The sequence below is a fragment of the Oncorhynchus tshawytscha genome, linkage group LG28 (assembly GCF_018296145.1).
Source record: "Oncorhynchus tshawytscha isolate Ot180627B linkage group LG28, Otsh_v2.0, whole genome shotgun sequence".
NCBI classification, from domain to species: domain Eukaryota; kingdom Metazoa; phylum Chordata; class Actinopteri; order Salmoniformes; family Salmonidae; genus Oncorhynchus; species Oncorhynchus tshawytscha.
The window spans coordinates 36349416-36371733 of NC_056456.1; the positions used below are offsets into that span (position 1 = coordinate 36349416).

The 22318-nt window shown below is 41.1% G+C and overlaps 1 protein-coding gene across 6 annotated transcripts in view; it reads left to right on the forward strand.

Moving 5' to 3' along the window:
- Positions 1 to 44: 44 nt before the first annotated feature.
- Positions 45 to 22318, forward strand: part of LOC112227224 (abl interactor 1) — a 49525-nt gene continuing 27251 nt past the window's right edge. For all 6 annotated transcript variants that reach the window (XM_024392109.2, XM_024392113.2, XM_024392110.2 and 3 more), the window contains exons 1-2: positions 45 to 334; positions 16003 to 16170. In XM_024392109.2, coding sequence (XP_024247877.1) covers positions 218 to 334; positions 16003 to 16170 — 285 coding nt within the window. In that variant the 5' untranslated portion in view covers positions 45 to 217. The remainder of the gene's footprint in view (positions 335 to 16002; positions 16171 to 22318) is intronic.

Below are 22318 nucleotides of genomic sequence, written 5' to 3' on the forward strand. Positions count from 1 at the left end.
GCACTCAAAATCAATTGATCCACAACTAATCGATGTAGTATCTGAACCAATCACAGTTGACAACGAGTCCAGAGCGCGGTCAAATGTAACAGTGATAAAATCGAGGCCAGAAGTGCCACAATACCAGGCGGGGGAGCCCCTTTCTCACCACACCAAAAGCAGCATCGCTTTGCCTCATTGAAAGGAAAGGGAGGAGAGAAATGCAGAAGGATGTAAGATGGCAGAACTACAAATGTTGCTAGAGGAAGAAATTCCGGCCGGTAAACGAGCGCTTGTGGAAAGCTACCAAAATCTATCGAGGGTTGCAGAATACTGTGAAAACAATTATGTACAGGTAAGGAAAAATACATCGCTGATAAAATGTTGAATTATATGCGGAATTCGTCGGATTTGTAGCCTAATGTTCAAGAACTGAGTGAAACCGGGGACAGGAAATGTTTCCCCCAGACCGCTAGACAGATATCTAAATCACGAAATAGGCTTTTGGCAATGTAAAAAAATAAATAAAAAGGCGACCTAATCATTATATGCTTAAAACTGGTTACCATCTCGAGCTCTATTTTCATATAAGAGCACTGTTCGGGTGGTTGACCACTCTTGCGACCATTATTCACCAGCCATTTAATATCAATTTACAAAGCTAATGGAGACTATTCAGAGGGTGTGTCGTTGTTATGACCAAGGCTTGTCACTGACTGCATTCTCTTTGATAGGTAGGCTATCGAATAGGCCAAATGGTTTTATTCGTTTCATCATTATACAACCAGGACACAGTGGTAGACGTAACATAGTAAACGTAAATTGCGGAGCCCATCGATTGGTAGTTTACGTTTCGTAAGATATGCTACGATTTACAATTCGTATGATATGCTACGAATTACAATTTGTACAATAGGTTATGAATTGCAATTAGACAATAGGTTATGAATTGCAATTTGTACAATATGTTACGAATTGCAATTATACAATATGTTACGAATTTGCGAAAACATAACGACCCTGGGTTTATAAGCGCAGATATCAACTCTGCCGATTGAGCATGCTTTCTTTCTAGGGGTTAAGGTTAGGTTTAGAAGTTAGGTGAAAGCGTTAAGGTTAGGGGAAGGGTTAGGAGGTTAGGATCTAGGTTAAAGCGTTAAGGTTAGGGGAAGGGTTAGGGTTAAGGTTAGGATCTAGGTTAAAGCGTTAAGGTTAGGGTTAAGGTTAGGATCTAGGTTAAAGCGTTAAGGTTAGGGGAAGGGTTAAGGTTAGGATCTAGGTTGAAGGGTTAAGGTTAGGGGAAGGGTTAGCTAACATGCTAAGTAGTTGCAAAGTAGCTAAAAAGCGCTACGTTTTTACAAAATTGCTAATTAATGAAAATACAAACGTTTTCTGTGATGAGATTTGAACACGCAACCTTTGGGTTGCTAGACATTCGCGTTATCACTGTCTATCAGATTGACATTGTGGCAATGGATTGTAATGGCATAAAGCACATTTCAGACTCAAACGTGACTTGCACATTTGATTTGTGCTCCACGAGTGTCCCTGAGAATGTAATATTACTTTACTCCATAGATTTTTTTGTTCCTCTCTCCCAGACAAATGGATTACATTTTAATAATCTGGATTATTGTCTGTGTATTGGATTAAGAACATGCTGCCATTGTTTACACACACCTGGCCTAACCTTTTACTGTCAACTGGTCCAAAAATTTGAAATATAAAAATACAAAATGGCGGCAGGATCAGAAATGCCGTTTTGTTGAGGCTCTGACGATGACTCTCACAGAACAGCTGGTGATGTAAGGAGCAACCAATGGGGCCACCGGTTACGTCATATTGTAGAATCCAGATGAACCCAGTGGTGCAGTTGGATAGCTCATCAGTGATGCCATTGGGGAACACTACAGGTCATGAGGCTTGCTATAGCACCTTTATAACCAAATCATAAAAGGACACATCAAAAGCCAAATCCATAATGACAGGCAAACAACTTAATTTAAACATCTAGTTTTACGTCATCCAGCTTCAAGTCAAGCTTGTAGGCCTCAAACTAATAATCTCTGGTTTCTCATAGTAAATGTCCAAGAGATCAATGGAACACAGTTCATCTGTTAAGGAAGGAAAACCACAAGCAACCGTATTTGTCAAAGCTGAGGCCCCACCCTAAATCCCCCTTCACATGATATCCTACTGACTCATAGATGAATCATGAATGTGTTAAGGCCGTGCCCTCCACAAGTATTTATTATATTAAGTAGCAGCAGGCCTATCTAACTAGTATAACCAGTAGGGCCCCTAGTTCTAAAGTACCAGGTTAGTATAATGTGGGTCTCCCATCACAAGTTAAAAGACTGGTTAGTCTTGGTAAAGAAAAAGGGGTTTGGAGATTAGGGGAGTTGAAGCAGGTTAGTATCGTTGTGTTTTCCAAAGTAAGGTACCACCTACCCTGATGAAAGAGGGTTATGTTTGGTAAAGATATAGGGTTTGGAGATTAGGGTCAGTTAGTATCATGTATGTTCTCCACCATAAGGTACCACCTACCCTGATGAAAGAGGGTTAGGTTTGGTAAAGGGGTGATTTTGACTGCATGGGGCAGGTGAGAGTATCAACATATTCAGTTGCAGACTGAAAGAGAGAAGGTGGTTCAGCTTCTGAGCATTAATCAAGTGTATGACTCTGATTGGAGAGCATTATTACCGTGGTTTCCTTCCAGGGGACATTTTTAGACCACTGCAATTAGCTTGATTCTGTGGGAATTGTCCCACTCTGTTATCTACCCTAGGAGAATCTCAAACCCCATTGGAGGAATTTTGTAATTTTTATTAGGATCCCCAATAGCTCACGCCGTAACCCTAGCTAATCTTCCTGGGGTCCAACACCAATTAACAAGACATTACAAACAACCACAATCAAGACTTCACAAACATTCAACAAGTAGACAATACAGATAATTAAAATACCTGACAGGAAACACATTTAACATTCAGTTGATGCTTTCTATTTCCTGTCCAGTCATATGGTCTATCACATTAGATGTTCTTTCTATTTCCTGTCCAGTCATATGGTCTATCACATTAGATGTTCTTTCTATTTCCTGTCCAGACATATGGTCTATCACATTAGATGTTCTTTCTATTTCCTGTCCAGTCATATGGTCTATCACATTAGATGTTCTGTCTATTTCCTGTCCAGTCATATGGTCTATCTCATTAGATGTTCTGTCTATTTCCTGTCCAGTCATATGGTCTATCTCATTAGATGTTCTGTCTATTTCCTGTCCAGTCATATGGTCTATCTCATTAGATGTTCTGTCTATTTCCTGTCCAGTCATATGGTCTGTCACATTAGATTTTCTTCCTATTTCCTGTCCAGTCATATGGTCTATCACATTAGATGTTCTGTCTATTTCCTGTCCAGTCATATGGTCTGTCACATTAGATTTTCTTCCTATTTCCTGTCCAGTCATATGGTCTATCACATTATATGTTCTTTCTATTTCCTGTCCAGTCATATGGTCTGTCACATTAGATGTTCTTTCTATTTCCTGTCCAGTCATATGGTCTGTCACATTAGATGTTCTTTCTATTTCCTGTCCAGTCATATGGTCTATCACATTAGATGTTCTTTTATTTTTTTTCTTGAAGGTGGATTTACTTTTTGCCTGAGCAATATGGATTGATAAAGAGTTCCATTCAGCCATGGCTCTATATAAAACTGTAGATTTAAGTCGATTTGTCCTTGGCTTGGGTTGTCTTAGCTGCCCTGAATTTGCCTGTCTGGTTTGGTGGTTATGCGTGTTGCTAGCATGTACTAACTGGCCTGAAAAATACTGTGTTTAAAAAAATATATATAACATTCCTAAAGAAAATCAGAAGACTGGACAGTAATTTGTTTTTAACGTGAAGCCATGAGAGATTCTGATGCATTTGGATAATATTCATACGGTTAGAGCAGAAGGTCAGAAGGGAGGGACCTCAGGCTTTCTCATCCAATGGGTTTTGAGAATGAGGCGAGAGGAGAGAGGATGTGAGGAGTATGCAATTGAGATTCTCCCCATGACATCATCCTTTATTGCTGTTCTCTCTCTTCTGGGGAATGAGTGTGACTCATAGCTTCAATAGGCTATCTGGTTTGAGCTGTACTGACTAGAGGTCGACCGATTAATCGGAATGGCTGATTAATTGGGGCCGATTTCAAGTTTTCATAACAATCGGAAATCGGTATTTTTGGGCGCCGATTTGCCGATATTTTTTTATACCTTTATTTAACTAGGCAAGTCAGTTAAGAACACATTCTTATTTTCAATGACTGCCTAGGAACGGTGGGTTAACTGCCTCGTTCAGGGGCAGAACGACAGATTTTCACCTTGTCAGCTCGGGGGATCCAATTTTGCAACCTTACAGTTAACTAGTCCAGCTTTCATATGTTCTCATGTTCTGAGCAAGGAACTGAAACGTTAGCTTTCTTACATGGCACATATTGCACTTTTACTTTCTTCTCCAACACTTTGTTTTTGCATTATTTAAACCAAATTGAACATGTTTCATTATTTACTTGAGGCTAAATTGATTTTATTGATGTATTATACTAAGTTAAAATAAGTGTTCATTCAGTATTGTTGTAATTGTCATTATTACAAATACATTTTTAAAAATCAGTATACAGCTTTTTTTGGTCCTCTAATAATCGTTATCGGTATTGACGTTGAAAATTCATAAATCGGTCTACCGTGAACCAAGAGTTTGTGAGTTCAAATCTCAGGTGTGTACATGCTGAATAATAATAATAATAATAATCGGTATCGGCGTTGAAAAATCATAATCGGTCGACCTCTAGTACTGACTCATAGCTTTAACAGGCTATCTGATTTGAGCTGTACTGACTCATAGCTTTAATAGGTTATCTGGTTTGGCCTGTACTGAGTGGACAAAACATTAAGAACACCTGCTCTTTCCCTGACATAGGCTGACCAGGTGAATCCAGGTGAAAGCTATGATCCCTTATTGATGTCACTTGTTAAATCCACTTCAATCAGTGTAGATGAAGGGGAGGAGGCAGGGTAAAGAAGGATTTTTAAGTATTGAGACACTTGAGGCATGGATTGTGTATATGTGCCATTCAGAGGGTGAATGGGCAAGAAAAAATATTTAAACGTCTTTGAACGGGGTATGGTGGTAGGTGCCAGGCGCACCGGTTTGTGTCAATAACTGCAACGCTGCTGGGTTTTTCACGCTCAAATTTTTCCATTTGTATCCAGAATGGTCCACCACCCAAAGGACATCCAGCCAACTTGACACAACTGTGGGAAGCATTGAGTCAACATGGGCCAGCATCCCTGTGGAATGCTTTCGACACCTTGTAGAGTCCACGCCACAAAGAATTGTGGCTTCTCTGAGGGTAAAAAAGGGGAGGGAGGCGCAACTCAATATCAGGAAGGTGTTCTTAATGTGTGGTATACTCAGTGTATATGGAGATGTTAACCACGGATACCAGGTCCTGTCTAGAAGGAGTGAATCACTGATACCTGGTCCTTTCTAGGAGTGAATCACTGATACCAGGTCCTTTCTAGATGGAGTGAATCACTGATACCAGGTCCTGTCTAGATGGAGTGAATCACTGATACCAGATCCTTTCTAGAAGGAGTGAATCACTGATACCAGGTCCTGTCTAGATGGAGTGAATCACTGATACCAGATCCTTTCTAGAAGGAGTGAATCACTGATACCTGGTCCTTTCTAGGAGTGAATCACTGATACGAGGTCCTGTCTAGACCGAGTGAATCCAGGTCACAAGCCAACAGAGGAGGGTATGGAGATCTGCCTTCCTCTGGAAAATTGTATCAAGAATTGTCCACCACCCAAAGGACATCCAGCCAACTTCGCACAACTGTGAGAGGCATTGGAGTAATCATGGGCCAGCATCCCTGTGGAACGCTTTCGACACCTTGTTGAGTCCATGGCACAAAGAAGTGAGGCTATTCTGACGGCAAGGGGAGGTGCAACTCAATTATAGGAAGGTGTTCCTAATGATTAGTATAATCAGTGTATAGTTCAGGATCAGTTCTCTCAATGGCAGTTCTCAACCAATCACCTACTTATGTTTGAGCATGTCCTCAGTTACCCTCAGGTTCTAGGTTGTCATAATTCAAGCCTACTCTATTAATTGTGTTTGATTGACCCCTTAATAGACATCATTATCTCATCATGTTCAGGCGACCTGTTTCGGAAGCTACACATGCAATTAGTGGAAAATTAGATGAGAAATGAACACCACAGGTCAGTGAGTATTGTACACACCATTGGGTGATTAAACTGTCACCAGCTATGCAGAGGATCACTGATACAACTATTAGTCTACAGGTTTTGAAGGAGATGGGGTAAAGGGGGTTAAATGTGTTGAGTGGGATGGTTTTCCCTGTCAATTTCCCCTTTGCCTTGGATTCAGATAAGCAGTCTTGTGTTGTAATGTACTATCACTTACAGATGTAGGATCTTAATTTGATCACCATATTGTTGCTGAGACTTTTCCTACACAGCAGGAAATGCAAAGTTGTAGTGTATTCAAGGTATAAAAAGCCTTCTAAAGTTTGTAATTTCCACTTTTTTTTTGTCATTTCCATTTTGCCCTAACAAAAAAATGTATCAACCCCTACAAAAAATGTCCATTATATTCCACATAATATTTCAAATAATTTTTCAAATAATTTTTCAAATTTCTTGTTTCTTGTTGCTGCTGGATTATTTTCCTGCTTTAGCAAACTGCAGTGATCACTATCATGAATTTATTTCAGTTGACAAAACAACTTCAAACAATCGTGTCCCCTGGAGAATATTTTTTTATCTTAGAATTACAATATTAACTACAGTAGGGTGTGTTTTGTTGTGGGTTTTACTTGCTTTCCTCCGGTGATTAAGTGTTGATGTACGATGTCTTCAGAAAGTATTCATACCCCTTTGACTTATTCCACATTTGGTTGTGTTACAGTCTGAATTCAAAATGGAATAAATCTTCTTCTTTTTTACCCATCTACACATAAGTTAAAAGCATGTTTTAAGATATTTTTGCAAATGTATTGAAAATGAAATACAGAAATATCTTATTTACATAAGTATTCACAATACATGTTAGAATCACCCTTGGCAGCGATTACAGCTGTGAGTCTTTCTGAGTAAGTCTCAAAGAGCTTCTCACACATGGATTGTGCATATTTTCAAAATTCTTCAAACTATGTCAAATTTGTTGTTGATCTTTGCTAGACAACCATTTTCAAGTCTTGCCATAGATTTTCAAGCAGATTTAAGTCAAAACTGTAACATGGCCACTCAGGAACGTTCACGGTCTTATTGGTAAGCAACTACAGTGTAGATTTGCCCTTGTGTTGTAGATTATTGTCCTGCTGAAAGGTGAATTCATCTCCCAGTGTCTGGTGGAAAGCAGACTGAACCAGGTTTTCCTCTAAGATTTTTCCTGTGCTTAGCTCCATTCCGTTTCTTTTTTTTGCAGTATTAACATGATGCAGCCACCACCCAGTGCCTTGATTTGCCCCAAACAACACTTTTGTAAACAGGATTTTTGCATTTTTTTGTTTTGTTGCAAACAGGATGCATGTTTTGGAATATTTATTTTCTGTACAGGCTTCCTTCTATTCACTCTGTCAATTAGGTTAGTATTGTGGAGTAACTACAATGTTGTTGATTCATCCTCAGTCTTCTCCTATACCAGACATTAAACTCTGTAACTGTTTTAAAGTTACCATTGGCCTCATGGTAAAATTCCTGAGTGATTTCCTTCCTCTCCGGCAACTGAGTTAGGAAGTACACCTGTATGTTTGTAGTGACTGGGTGTATTGATACACCACCCAAAGTGTAATTAATAACTGCACCATGCTCAAAGGGATATTCAGTCTGCTTTTTTCTTTTTTACCCATCTACCAATAGGTGCCCTTTGCGAGGCAAAACCCCCCTGATCTTTGTGGTTGAATCTATGTTTGAAATTTACTGCTCGACTTACAGATAGTGCATTCAGAAAGTGTTCAGAACCCTTGACTTTTTCCACATTTTGTGACGTTACAGCCTTATTCTAAAACTGGTTAAAGGGATGTTTTTACTCATCAATCTACACAAAATACCACATAATGACAAAGTGGCAAATGTATTAAAAATAGAAATACCTTATTTACATAACTATTCAGACCCTTTGCTATTGGACTAGAAATTGAGCTCAGGTGCATCCTGTTTCCATTGATCATCCTTGAGATGTTTCTACAACTTGATTGGAGTCCATCTGTGCACAGACCAGCTGGCTGGAGTGTTTACGGACATATTCAATCTCTCCCTATTCCAGTCTGCTGTCCCCACTTGTTTAAAGATGTCCACCATTGTTCCTGTACCCAAGAAAGCAAAGGCAACTGAACTAAATGACTCACTTCTGTCATCATGAAGTGCGTTGAGAGGATAGTTAAGTATCATATCTCTTCTACCTCACCCGTCACCCTAGACCCACTTCAATTTGCTTACCGCCCAATAGATCCACAGACGATGCAATTGCCATCGCACTGCACACTGCCCTATCCCATCTGGACAAAAGGAATACCTATGTAAGAATGCTGTTCATTGAGTATAGCTCAGCATTCAACACCATAGTACCCTCCAAGCTCATCATTAAGCTTGGGACCCTGAGTCTCGACCCTGCCCTGTGCAACTGGGTCCTGGACTTCCTGATGGCTGTCCCCAGGTGGTGAAGGTAGGAAACAACATTTCCCCTTCGCTGATCCTCAACACAGGGGCCCCACAAGGATGTGTGCTCAGCCCCCTCCTGTACTCCCTGTTCACTACATGACTGCGTGGCCACGCACGCCTCCAACTCAATCATTAAGTTTGCAGACGACACAACAGTAGTAGGCCTGATTTCAACAATGATAAGACAACCTACAGGGAGGAGGTGAGGACCCTGGGAGAGTAGTGCCAGGAAAAGAACCTTTCGCTCAACGTCAACAATTCAAAGGAGCTGATCGTGGATCCACATCGATGGGACTGCAGTGGAGAAGGTGGAAAGCTTCAAGTTACTTGGCGTACACATCACTGACCTTTTCTATTGTGTTATTGACTGTACGTTTGTTTATCCTGTGTTGTACGTTTGTTTAACTGTGTTGTACGTTTGTTTAACTGTGTTGTTTTTGGCACACTGCTTTGCTTTATCTTGGCCAGGTCACAGTTGTAAATGAGAACTTATTCTCACCTGGCCGACCTGGTTAAATAAAGGTGAAATAAAAAAAATTAAAAACTGACGATTTGAAATGGTCCACATAGTCTGTGTGTTGAAGAAGGCGCAACAGCACCGCTTCAATCTCAGGAAGCTGAGAAATTTGGCTTGGCCCCTAAAACCCTCACAAACTTTTACAGATGTACAATTGAGAGCATCCTGTCGGGCTGTATCACCGCCTGGTACAGAAACTGCACCTCCCGCAACCGCAGGGCTCTACTAGAGGGGGGTGCAGTCTGCCCAAGGCATCACCGGAGTCAAACGACCTGCCCTCTAGGACACCTACAGCACCCGATGTCACAGGAAGGCCAAAAAGATCATCAAGGACATCAACCACCCGAGCCACGGCCTGTTCACCCAGCTATCATCCAGAATGCTTGTTCAGTATATGTGCATCAACGCTGGGACCGAGAGACTGAAAAACAGCCATCAGACGGTTAAATAGCCATCACTAGCCGGCTTCCACCCGGTTACGCAACCCTGCACCTTAGAGGCTGCTGCCCTATATAAATAGACTTGGAATCACTGGCCACTTTAATAATGGAACACTAGTCACTTTAATAATGTTTACATACTGCTTTACTCATCTCATATATATATATATATACTGTATTTTCATCTACTGTATTTTAGTCAATGCCACTCCGACATTGCTCAATCTAATATTTATATATTTCTTAATTCCATTCTTTTACTTTTAGATTTGTGTGAATTTTTTTTAGATACACCTGCACTGTTGGAGCTACGAACACAAGCATCTCACTACACCCGCTATAACATCTGTTAAATATATGTATGTGACCATTTGATTTGTAAAGCCCCTCCGGTCAAAACCCTCCCCTATTCCGGACGACTCTCATGCAATTGTGCACCACCCTATGGGATTCCCGGTCAGGGCCGGTTGTACACAGCCAGGGATCGAACCCGGGTCTTTAGTGATGCCTAAATGCAGTGCCTTAGACCACTGCAACACTCGGTAGCCATGGCAAAACACTTTTTGGAGTGTGTGGCTCTTGGTTCAGTGTTTAAAAGGAGAACGTTCTGGCCTTATAGACTGGCCGCCCCTCAGCCTGGTTCCTCTCTAGGTTTCTTCCTAGGTTCCTGTCTTTCTAGGGAGTTTTCCTAGCCACCGTGCTTCTACATCTGCATTGTTTGCTCTTTGGGGTTTTAAGCTGGGTTTCTGTATAAGCACTTTGTGACAACTGCTGATGTAAAAAGGGCTTTATAAAATACATTTGATTGAAATTTGATTGATGGTCAATAGCCTAATCCTTCTCTGTCTAACACTGAGATGTATCGCTTGTCCTCAATGACCCTGAATTGTAGGTGTGCCCCCTTCCCTTATAGTTAAATAAAGCCATCACTGCAGATGAGACAGAAATTCTCCCAAATTCATTCACTCAACCCATTCATTGTGTTGACTTAGGTGCTTTCAATGATAAGGCTTTAGCCATGGTTTGATTTCTAACGAATGCAAAATGTAGTTATGGGTATTTAAAGTCACTCATTCATTCTGTACTAGTATCCAGATGAATGAAAGCATGGGGATATTCACTGAGTGAACGAAACATTAAGAACACCTCTTTCCACGATATAGACTGACCAGGTGAATATTCAATATTAGGAATTTGTTCTTAATCTGTTCTTAATATTAGGAATTGTTCTTATACTTAGGGCTGTTGATTCATGAAGGCAGCTAAATTCCACATGACCGTTTAGTCATGGTAATTAGGCTTCTCCAAGTTCTGAAGCTGATGGTCATTAGCAGTATACTAAACTTGCAATCTGCCTGGTACTCAGCACTCTATTGTCCCTCTAATCACTCTTGACATCAATGAAAATGTATTTGAAAATCTAATCAGTCACTTCATGAGAGCTCATGTTGCACAACATTTCAATAGGCTATGCAATTGTGCGAGAAAATAAGAGTGATGGCCTCTACTAAAAAGAGGAGGAGCAGCTTTCTATAGTCTAGGCCTACTTTATTTATTTGTCAACTTTCCTAATATTAAACACATTGCTTATATTTACAACAGGAGTATAGCCTACCTGGCTGGCATGAAAATAAACCACAGGGAAAAGCGTCCTCCATTCGCTATTTAAGTGCATAGATGACATGTATTTTTTATTCATTTTATTTTTTCATTAATATTTTCCAACGGGGCTATACATTTGGGTGAGTTTTTTTCTCTTGCCTGAGTAGCCTCGTTTCACTGCCAAAAATACAATTCAGCGAAATAACAACACAATGTCAAATACAGGTGGCCTCGTCAATCATATTAAACGTTACTCTCTCTCAGGAATTCCACTGATGGTCCGTATGTAGCCAAACATAGCTGCTGCTCATATTGCTATCTGTACTGATGGCGCAAAAGCCATGACAGGGAGACCTAGTGGAGTGGTAATGCACATGCAACAGTTGCTTCCGATGCCACTTGGGTACACTGCAGCATGCACCGAGAGGCTTTCGGCCAAGGGAATGCCTGACAGCTTGAAAGACGTTTTGGACACTACAGTGAAAATGGTTAACTTTGCTAAAGCAAGGCCCCTGAACTCTTGTGTATTTTCTGCACTATGCAATGATATGGGCAGCGACCATGTAACGCTTTTACAACATACAGAAGTGCGCTGGTTATCAAGGGGCAAAGTATTGACAAGTTTTTTTAATTGAGAGACGAGCTTAAAGTTTTCTTTACTGACCAAAATGTTCACTTGTCTGACCACTTCCGCGATGACGAGTTTCTCACACGACTGTCCTATCTGGGTGATGTTTTTTCTCACCTGAATGATCTGAATCTAGGATTACAGGGACACTCCGCAACTATATTAAATGTGCTAGACAAATTTGAAGCTATGATTAAGAAGTTGGAGCTTTTCTCTGTCTGCATTAACAAGGACAACACACAGGTCTTTCCATCATTGTATGATTTTTTTGTGTGCAAATGAACTCAAGCTTGCGGACAATGTCAAATGTGATATAGCGACTCACCTGAATGAGTTGGGTGTGCAATTACGCAGGTACTTTCCCGAAATGGATGACACAAACAACTGGATTTGTATCCCTTTCATGCCCTGCCTCCAGTCCACTTACCGATATCTGAACAAGAGAGCCTCATCGACATTGCAACAAGCGGTTCAGTGAAAGTGTTATTTAATCAAAAGCCACTACCAGATTTCTGGGTTGGGCTGCGCTCAGAGTATTCTGCCTTGGCAAATCGCGCTGTTAAGACAGTGGATTCTCGGCCCTCACTAGCATGAAAACAAAATACAGGCACAGACTGTGTGTGGAAAATGATTTAAGACTGAGACTCGCTCCAATACAACCCAACATTGCAGTTATGTTCATCCTTTCAAGCACACCCTTCTAATTAACCTGTGGTGAATTATTCACAATTTTCGATTAACAAATAAGGTTTTATATGTAAGATGGTTTAATATAGAGCAAAATTATTGATTATTATTATATTATTATTTGTGCCCTGGTCCTATAAGAGCTCTTTGTCACTTCCCACGAGCCGTTTAATAAATGTATTGTATAGTGTGTGTGTGGCAGGCTTACAATGATGGCAAAAAACAACATTTGAGAGTGCGCTGACCCTGGTGCTCGAGGGGGTACGCAGCTGGAGGTTGAATGTTTGAAGGGGTACGGGACTATAACAAGTTTGGGAACCACTGCTTGAGTATATGTGAAGGCAAGATTCAATCAAAAATGCCTTTTATTTGTGACTTTTTCAAATCATAGTTGCGCACTTCATGTAGCCTAGTCCATAGGCCTATGTGTTTTAATATGGTTTGTATCACAACTAAAGTGGAGAAATAACTTCTTAGAATGAACCACATTAATCTGCTTTACATGGGGCGTAGAGCCTAACTACATATATAAGCAGCTCGTGAGTTTCACTTTTCGGGAAGATCATTTTCACCATAAAAATGTACCTTTATAATAAATCCATTACATGAATAATCACATTTGCGGTCATTTTTGATAATGCTGTTTTATGCTGATGGAACATTCACGCTTATAGCCTACTGCCATGTGCGCATTGCTGTGCGTATAATGTGAAGAAATAGCCTAATAGTTTATCAACATTTTAACCTAAACGTTCTGATCTGTTGCGTCAGCCACATTGCGCAAAATATTTTTTTGGGTGCTCATGGTTATATTAATTTGGGATCTATCGTATCACACAACTGTCCCAGACTATGTTTGCAATATTTATTTCTCGCACAGAATAGAATAGGTGAACTTTTGTACTATAGGGGATAATAGATTAACATAGGCTAGTGATTTTGTTGTTCCTTAGGCCTACTCATCTTGTTGGCTGACCAAAAGTAAATGGGGACAGTTCTTCCAATATCTTCAGTATGCACCTCGGAATTGAATAAGGACATGCGCCATTGTGTCCCCGATGTATCTGTCTTCACTTGTAGCCTGTGAGAAAGACCCGATCACATGATGGAGTACGTAGCACTCAGGGAGAAGGGTACAACAGCCACTGGCCGCAAAAGGCATGGAATTCTTTTTGCGTGCATTACGACCACACAAAGGGGATGCCACTGTGAAATTCTAGACATTATCAAGTGCTTGTCAAACTGTGAATTAGTGACTGATGTAGTGTGTACAGCCTGCTCAAAAAAACAAAGCAGAGCTCATGCCTTTCAAGCGAATTGTCACGTTCTGACCTTTATTTTCCTTTGTTTTGTCATTATTTAGTATGGTCAGGGCGTGAGTTGGGGTGGGCAGTCTATGTTTGTTTTTCTATGATTTGGGTATTTCTATGTTTCGGCCTAGTATGGTTCTCAATCAGAGGCAGGTGTCATTAGTTGTCTCTGATTGAGAATCATACTTAGGTAGCCTGGGTTTCACTGTGTGTTTGTGGGTGACTGTTCCTGTCTTTGTGTTTGTGGCACCAGATAGGACTGTTTCGGTTTTTCACATTTCTTGTTTTTGTAGATTGTTGTACTTTCATCTTTATTAAAGATGTACAAAACTAACCACGCTGCATTTTGGTCCGCCTCTCTTTCACCAGAAGAAAACCGTTACACGAATGTTTTCAAATAATCATTAGAGTCGCATCATGCAGCCTTACAATGAATTAAAAATCAAAACATATAGCCCAGTGTTTGTAGAACAACTAAAGTTACATTAATTACTCTAAATTAAGCATATAGGAGTACCTATTTCTTTGTTAACCACTCAACACTGAATAGTCGTATCGTTTAGAGAAAATATCCTTTCTATTTTATTCAGCTTTGTTCCATTGTATTCTTCATGCAATAAAATAATACCAAATCCTGCAAATCCTGTCTGCTAAATGAACTAGTGTAGCCCACAGCCATATGGCATAGCCAGATCAGGACCTAACATAAGGACAACTCAAGAGTATGCTATTCTGTTCTTCTGAAATAGACTACATTTTCTTAAAATCATGCTTCTTTAGAACTGTCTAAAATAAATAATGGATTTATTGTGAAGGTGTAGGCTATATGAATGGACAGTTCCTAAGGTCTGCATCGGTGGCTTGTTGGCAATGTGTGGAAGCCAGGAGATGCTACATGTGTTTATGTTGATTAACAGTCAATTACAGTGAGGCCGACAGGTATTTGCTTGACAATCACCGGCTGACGGAATTTCGTGATCGTCACAGCCAAAGGTATACTCAATGTATATGGAGATGTGAATCACTGATACCAGGTCCTGTCTAGAAGGAGTGAATCACTGATACCAGGTCTTGTCTAGACGGAGTGAATCACTGATACCAGGTCCTGTCTAGAAGGAGTGAATTACTGATACCAGGTCAACAGAGGAGGGTGTGGAGATCTCCTTTCCTGTGGAAAAGTGTCAGGGAAGGCCAGAGTGTGTGTGCGTGTGTATGTGTTTCCATTGTTTATGTACAATTCTTTGCCAAGTTTGTGATGTCATCCCATCATAAGAACGAGGCTTTTGAAACATCTGTATTTGTGCGGGTATGTGTTGTTGGCAGAATCTATTTGTCTGCACAATGTGCTTTTCTGTATAGACTTGCTTTGATACGTTCTGCACATACAGGACATGTTCTGTTGACACAGCATCACAGTAACCAGTAGCACGGTTTGTTGTATCGACCCCGATCGTTCATATGCCTTTTCGTGTTTTCTCTAGTCTGCCGGGAGGGCAAGATGTGGTGGGGCATAAAGTTTAGGAGCTATTCTATTGGTACATTAAGACAGGCAAGCTTAATCAAGTACAGATAAATGATTTGAAATAATTTTTTACAAGTATTTGAACCCAGGTCTGCAGTGCGTCTGGTGTGTAGTCTTCATGCACGTAGGCCTGTACTGCATACGGAACTGTGTGTATGAGCAATGACTGTAGCCTCAGACTGTTGCAGCAGGGAGAGACCCGCTTCCTAACCAATGTCCCAGCATTATCGGAGGCAAACATCCCAATGTGCACCTGTCTGCTTGGAAGAGGCTGTGAATTCCACTCTCATACCCAGCCTGCATTGCTCTGCACATGGGGGGGGGGGGGTGCAACTCAATATTAGGAAAGTGTTCCTAGTGTATGGTATACTCAGTGTATATACCATGTTGCCTGTCAATAAAGCTTTATTGAATTAAATGTACAGACGGTGTAATGTACACGGTGGTCTTTCTCCTTGCTCTAACCTCTGTGTCTTTTAGAGGGGAAGTAACATATCCATTACAGCTTGTGTACAATTGGACAACAAAGTAATCTTCATCTTCTTTTTCGTCATCTTCTTCATCATCTTCTAGGCCCAGGACAAGAGGAAAGCTCTGGAGGAGACGAAAGCCTACACCACCCAGTCCCTGGCCAGCGTGGCCTACCAGATCAATGCCTTAGCCAACAACGTGCTGCAGCTGCTGGACATCCAGGCCTCGCAGCTGCGCCGGATGGAGTCCTCCATCAACCACATCTCTCAGGTCAGGAGAGACAAACATACACAGGCTTAGACACACACACATATATACACACACACACACACACACACACATACACACACATACATACATACATACATACATACATACATACATACATACATACACACATACATACATACATACATACATACATACATACATACATACATACATACATACATACATACATACATACATACATACATACATACATATAGTACCAGTCAAAATGTTTGGACACACCTATTCATTCCAGGGTTTTTCTTAATTTTTTACTATTTTCTACATTGTAGAATAATAGTGAAGACATCATACTATGAAATAACACATATGGAATCATGTAGTGACCAAAAAAGTGTTAAACAAATCTAAATATTTGCCTTGATGACAGCTTTGCACACTCTTGGCATTCTCTCAACCAGCTTCACCTGGAATGCTTTTCCAACAGTCTTGAAGGAGTTCCCACATATGCTGAGCACTTGTTGGCTGCTTTTCCTTCATTCTGCGGTCAAAGTCATCCCAAACCATCTCAATTGGGTTGAGGTCGGGTGATTGTGGAGGCCAGGTCATCTGATGCAGCACTCCATCACTCTCCTTCTTGGTCAAATAGACCTGGAGGTGTGTTGGGTCATTGTCCTGTTCATGGTATATTGCTGCAGAATGCTGTGGTAGACATGCTGTTTAAGTGTGTCTTGAATTCTAAATAAATCACAGACAGTGTCACCAGCAAAGTACCCCTGCACCATCACACCTCCTCCATGCTTCACGGTGGGAACGACACATGCGGAGATCATCATTCACCTACTCTGCATCTCAAAAAGACACGGCGGTTGGAACCAAAAATCTCAAGTTTCGAGTCATCAGACCAAAGGACAGATTTTGACTGTCTTTTTGTCCATTGTCTGTGTTTCTTGGCCCAAGCAAGTATCTTCTTATTGGTGTCCTTTAGTATTGGTTTCTTTGCAGAAATTTGACCATGAAGGCCTGATTCACACAGTCTCCTCTGAATAGTTGATGTTGAGGTGTGTCTGTTACTTGACCTCTGTGAAGCATTTATTTGAGCTGCAATTTCAGAGGCTGGTAACTCTAATGAACTTATCCTCTGCAGCAGTGGTAACAGTCTTCCTGTCCTGTGGCGGCCCTCATGGGAGCCAGTTTCATCATCACGCTTGATGGTTTTTGCGACTGCACTTGTAGTTTTCTATTCAATGCCATTACAGTATCCATTGACTTAGGACTCAATTTTCAGTTCCTATGCCTTCCACTAGATGTCAACAGTCTTTATAAATGGTTTCAGGCTTGTATTCTTATAAATGAGGGAGTAAGACCAGTCTGAATGAGTGGACCCTGACGTGTCACAGAGCTTTTTCATGCACAATCCCGAGAGTGCATTTCTTGTTTACATTTTATATTGACAATGTTATTGTCCGGTTGAAATATTATAGATGATTTAGGCTAAAAACAACCTGAGGATTGAATATAAACATTGTTTGACATGTTTCTATGAACTTTACGGATACAATTTGGATTTTTTTGTCTGCCTGTTTTGACTGCGTTTGAGCCTGTGGATTACTGAAGAAAACGCGCAAACAAAACGGAGGTTTTTGGATATAAAGAGACTTTATCGAACAAAAGGAACATTTATTGAGTAAATGAATGTCTTCTGAGTGCCACCATATGAAGATCATCAAAGGTAAGGGATTCATTTTATCTCTATTTCTGAGTTTTGTAACGCTTCTACTTGGCTGGTTACTGTTTGTAATCATTTGTGAACTGGGCTATGTTCTCAAATAATCGTAAGATATGCTTTCGCCGTGAAGCATTTTAAAAATCTGACACCGTGGTTGGATTCACAAGAAGATTCACAAGAAGTTCATCTTTAAACCTATGTAAAATATGTTTTGTTTTCTGAATTTTTATAAATGAGTATTTCTGTATTTGAATTTGGTGCTCTGCAATCTCACTGGATGTTGGCCAGATGGGACACTAGCGTCCCACATAACCTAGAGAGGTTAATTGAAAGGCATTCTAGGTGACTACCTCATGAAGCTGGTTGAGAGAATGCCAAGAGTGTGCAAAGCTGTCATCAAGGCAAAGTGTGGCTACTTTGAAGAATCTCAAATATAAAATGTATTTAGATTTGTTTACACTTTTTTGGTTACTACATGATTCCATATGGGTTATTTCATAGTTTTGAAGTCTTCACTATTATTCTACAATGTAGAAAATAGTAAAAATAAAGAAAAACCCTTGAATGAGTAGGTGTGTCCAAACTATTGACTGGTACTATAAAAACGTTTGTGGTCACTTAGAAATGTCCTTGTTTTTGAAAGAAAAGCTTAATTTTTGGTCCATTAATATTATATCAAATTGATCAGAAATACAGTGTAGACATTGTTAATGTTGTAAGTGACTATTGTAGCTGGAAAATGCAGATTTGTAATGGAATATCTACATAGACGTACAGAGGTCTATTATCATCAACCATCACTCCTGTGTTCAAAAGGCTAATTGATCATTTGAAACCCCTTTTGCACAGCTGAAAACTGTTGTTCTGATTTAAAGAGGCAATAAAACTGACCTTCTTTAGACTTATTGAGTATCTGGAGGATCAGCATTTGTGTGTTCGATTACAGGCCAGAAATGGCCAGAAACAAAGTACTTTCTTCTAAAACTTGTCAGTCTATTCATGTTCTGAGAAATGAAGTCTATTCCATGCGAGAAATTGCCAAGAAACTGAAGATCTCGTGGTGGTAAAGTGGGAGATTTGTACAGGGTAAAAGGGACCATGAAGAAGGAAGGCTGTCACTCCCTTTTGTAACACCATGCCATACCCTGTGGACGGATGTTAATTGGAGCCAATTTCCTCCTACAACAGGACAATGACCCAAAGCACAGCTCCAAACTATACAATAACTATTTAGGGAAGAAGCAGTCAGCTGGTGTTCTGTCTTAATGGAGTGGCCAGCACAGTCAACGGATCTCAACCCTATTGAGCTGTTGTGGGAGCAGCTTGACCATATGGTGATGGGAGTGCCCATCAAGCCAATCCAATCTGTGGGAGGTGCTTCAGGAAGCATGGGGGTGAAATCTCTTCAGATTACCTCAACAAATTGACAACTAGAATGACAAAGGTCTGCAAGGCTGTAATTGCTGCAAATGGAGGATTCTTTTACAAAAGCAAAGTTTTAAGGACACAATTATTATTTCAATTAAACATTCTTTATTTATAACCTTGTCAACGTCTTGACTATATTTCCTATTAATTTTGCAACTCATTTCATGTATGTTGTCATGGAAAACAAGGACATTTATTGACCCCAAACGTTTGAACGGTAGTATATAGTGGGGCCAAAAAGTATTTAGTCAGCCACCAATTGTGCAAGTTCTCCCACTTAAAAAGATGAGAGAGAGGCCTGTAATTTTCATCATAGGTACACTTCAACTATGACAGACAAAATGAGAGAAAAAAATCCAGAAAATCACATTGTAGGATTTTTAATGAATTTATTTGCAAATTATGGTGGAAAGTAAGTATTTGGTCAATAACAAAAGTTTATCTCAATACTTTGTTATACACCCTTTGTTGGCAATGACAGAGGTCAAACGTTTTCTGTAAGTCTTCACAAGGTTTTCACACACTGTTGCTAGTATTTTGGCCCATTCCTCCATGCAGATCTCCTCTAGAGCAGTGACTTTTTTGCCCCACTGTACATACATACATACATACATACATGGCATTCGGAAAGTATTCAGACCCCTTAACTTTTTCCCCATTTTGTTACGTTACAGCCTTATTCTAAAATTGATTAAATTGTTTTTTCCCCTCTCATCAATCTACACACAATACCCCATAATGACAAAGCAAAAATAGGTTTTTAGAAATTGTTGCAAATTTATATATAAAAAAACTGAAATATGACATTTACAGAAGTGTTCAGACCAAGTATTAACTCTGGTGTGTGAAGACATATGCAATCAAGACGTCTTTGGTTGATTTAAAAAATAAATCATTTTGAAAATGTGGAGTAGGTTTTGTAAAGTATAGAATAATCCCTTTTTAGATGTAATTTTAAGACAGCAAAATGTGAAACCTGTGTAAGGGGTGTGTAGACTTTCACAAGACGCTGTATCTACATCTATTTGAAATACATTTTACATGACATTAAATAGATTGAAATGTATTTTTTTTTCCCCTTGTGTGTGTTTTGTCTTGGGGTTTTAATAGGTATTGGGATTGTGGCTTATTAGGGTTATCTAGAAAAGTCTATGGTTGCCTGAAGTGGTTCTCAATCAGAGGCAGGTGATTATCGTTGTCTCTGATTGGGAACTATATTTAGGCAGCCATATTCTTTGAGTGTTTCGTGGGTGATTGTTCCTGTCTCTGTGTTTGTTTGCACAAGATAGGCTCAGTCACTTTGGTTTTTATTTTTTCCTTGTTTTGGAAGAGAAGAGAACGTGAGCCGGGTGCACCATTCTCCTTGCGGAGATGGTGCAAAATCCATCAACACGGTCGGTCCCTGGGATTGGGCTGGCAAACACGATTCGGTTTGCTTGGAAGGAAAAGGAGTTGGAGCCTTTAGGACGGGAAACTTTTGGAAGGACAATATTGATGGGGATTCTAAAGCTGACGGTGAAGGACGTGTTTTGTTTCCAAGGCAACTCGTTGGAGGGAGCATACGACGTGGCACTACATACAGAGGAGAAACAAGATAATATCCTGAGAAGGGCAAGAGCAGTGGGAGGTGAGAGGCCGATGAGCCACTATGAAATAACAAGCCTGGCGAGGAACAACTTTAGGGTTGTAACTGTCAACATTTACAACCCATACGTTAAGGACGAAGAGGTGAGGGCCTTTCTGGGGAGATACATGGATAACGTCTCCTCAGCAAGGCACCTCAAAGACTCCATTGGGTTTTGGAATGGGAGGAGAGGCTTCCAGGCCCTCCTCAGGGAGGACCCAAAGGGACATGGTGGCTACCTCCATCCTCCTGCTATGTTCTCCCTGGGGGCTGACAGGGGGACGTTGTTTTATGCACGTCAGCCTCCATTTTGCAGGCGCTGTATGGCCTATGGCCACATCTTCGCCTCGTGCAGCGCAAGAAAGTGCAGATTTTGTGGATCTGGGGAGCACGAGGCGAAGGATTGTGACGAGCCTAAGGCGTGCCACGGGTGTGGCTGGGGGGGGAGCACGAGGCGAAGGATTGTGACGAGCCTAAGGCGTGCCACGGGTGTGGCTCGTTAGCACACCTGTGGCGGGGGTGCCCGGCTCGTCAGAGGTCATACCCGTCTGTGGCTGGGGGGGGGAGCAGGAGCGGGGGATGGGGGAAGAAGAGGAGGGGAAGGAAGAATGCCTCATGACCAGAGTACAGGTCCAGAGGGGAAGGTCGCAAGGAAGGAGGAGGAGCAAGAAGCGGGGGATGGAAGAGAGAAGGAAACAGAAGGCACGGGAGTAGGAGAACCAGGAAAAGCGGCGGAAGAAGGCAACCAAGTGGAGGAGCATGAGAGAGAAGGAAAGCGAGGGAGGAGTGGTGGAGAAAGAGACGGTGGAAGAACAAATGGAGTGGGGGGAAAGTGCCCTGGTGGAAGAGATGAGGGGTATGGTGGAGGAGCTGGCGGGGAGGGGAGGGTGGTATCTCTCCACTGCCGCCATCATCAAAGAAGAGAATGAAGAGGAGGGTGCGATTGGCCGACAGTGAGAGGGAGGGGATGGTCAAGAGAGTGATGGGGGTGGGAGAAACCTCTGGGTTGCTGCTGGTTTCCCCAGACCCTCAACTTCTGTTGGGTGGGGTCACACCTAACAAGACTCAGGACTGGGTACAGGAGGAGTGTGGGGGTAGACCCAGGGTGCAGGGCACCCCGGAGCCAAACACAATTCCTGCATCCTTGGTTGGTGTGATGGAGGAAGAGGGGGGGACGTCGGGAGTACGGATGGTGTTTTCACAGGTAGATATGGAGCAGGGGAGCATCGGGTGAGTCTCCTGTTTTTGTTTTTTTCTGTCTGGGTTTAGTATTTGAGTGTATTACATGTTTTTATTTTATTCTTTCATGGGGTCTAATTTTACTTTTGTTAGTTTAAATGTAAGGGGTTTAAGGGATTTTCTTAAGAGGAGGGCGGTTTTTAGTTATTTTGAGGGTGTGGGGTTTG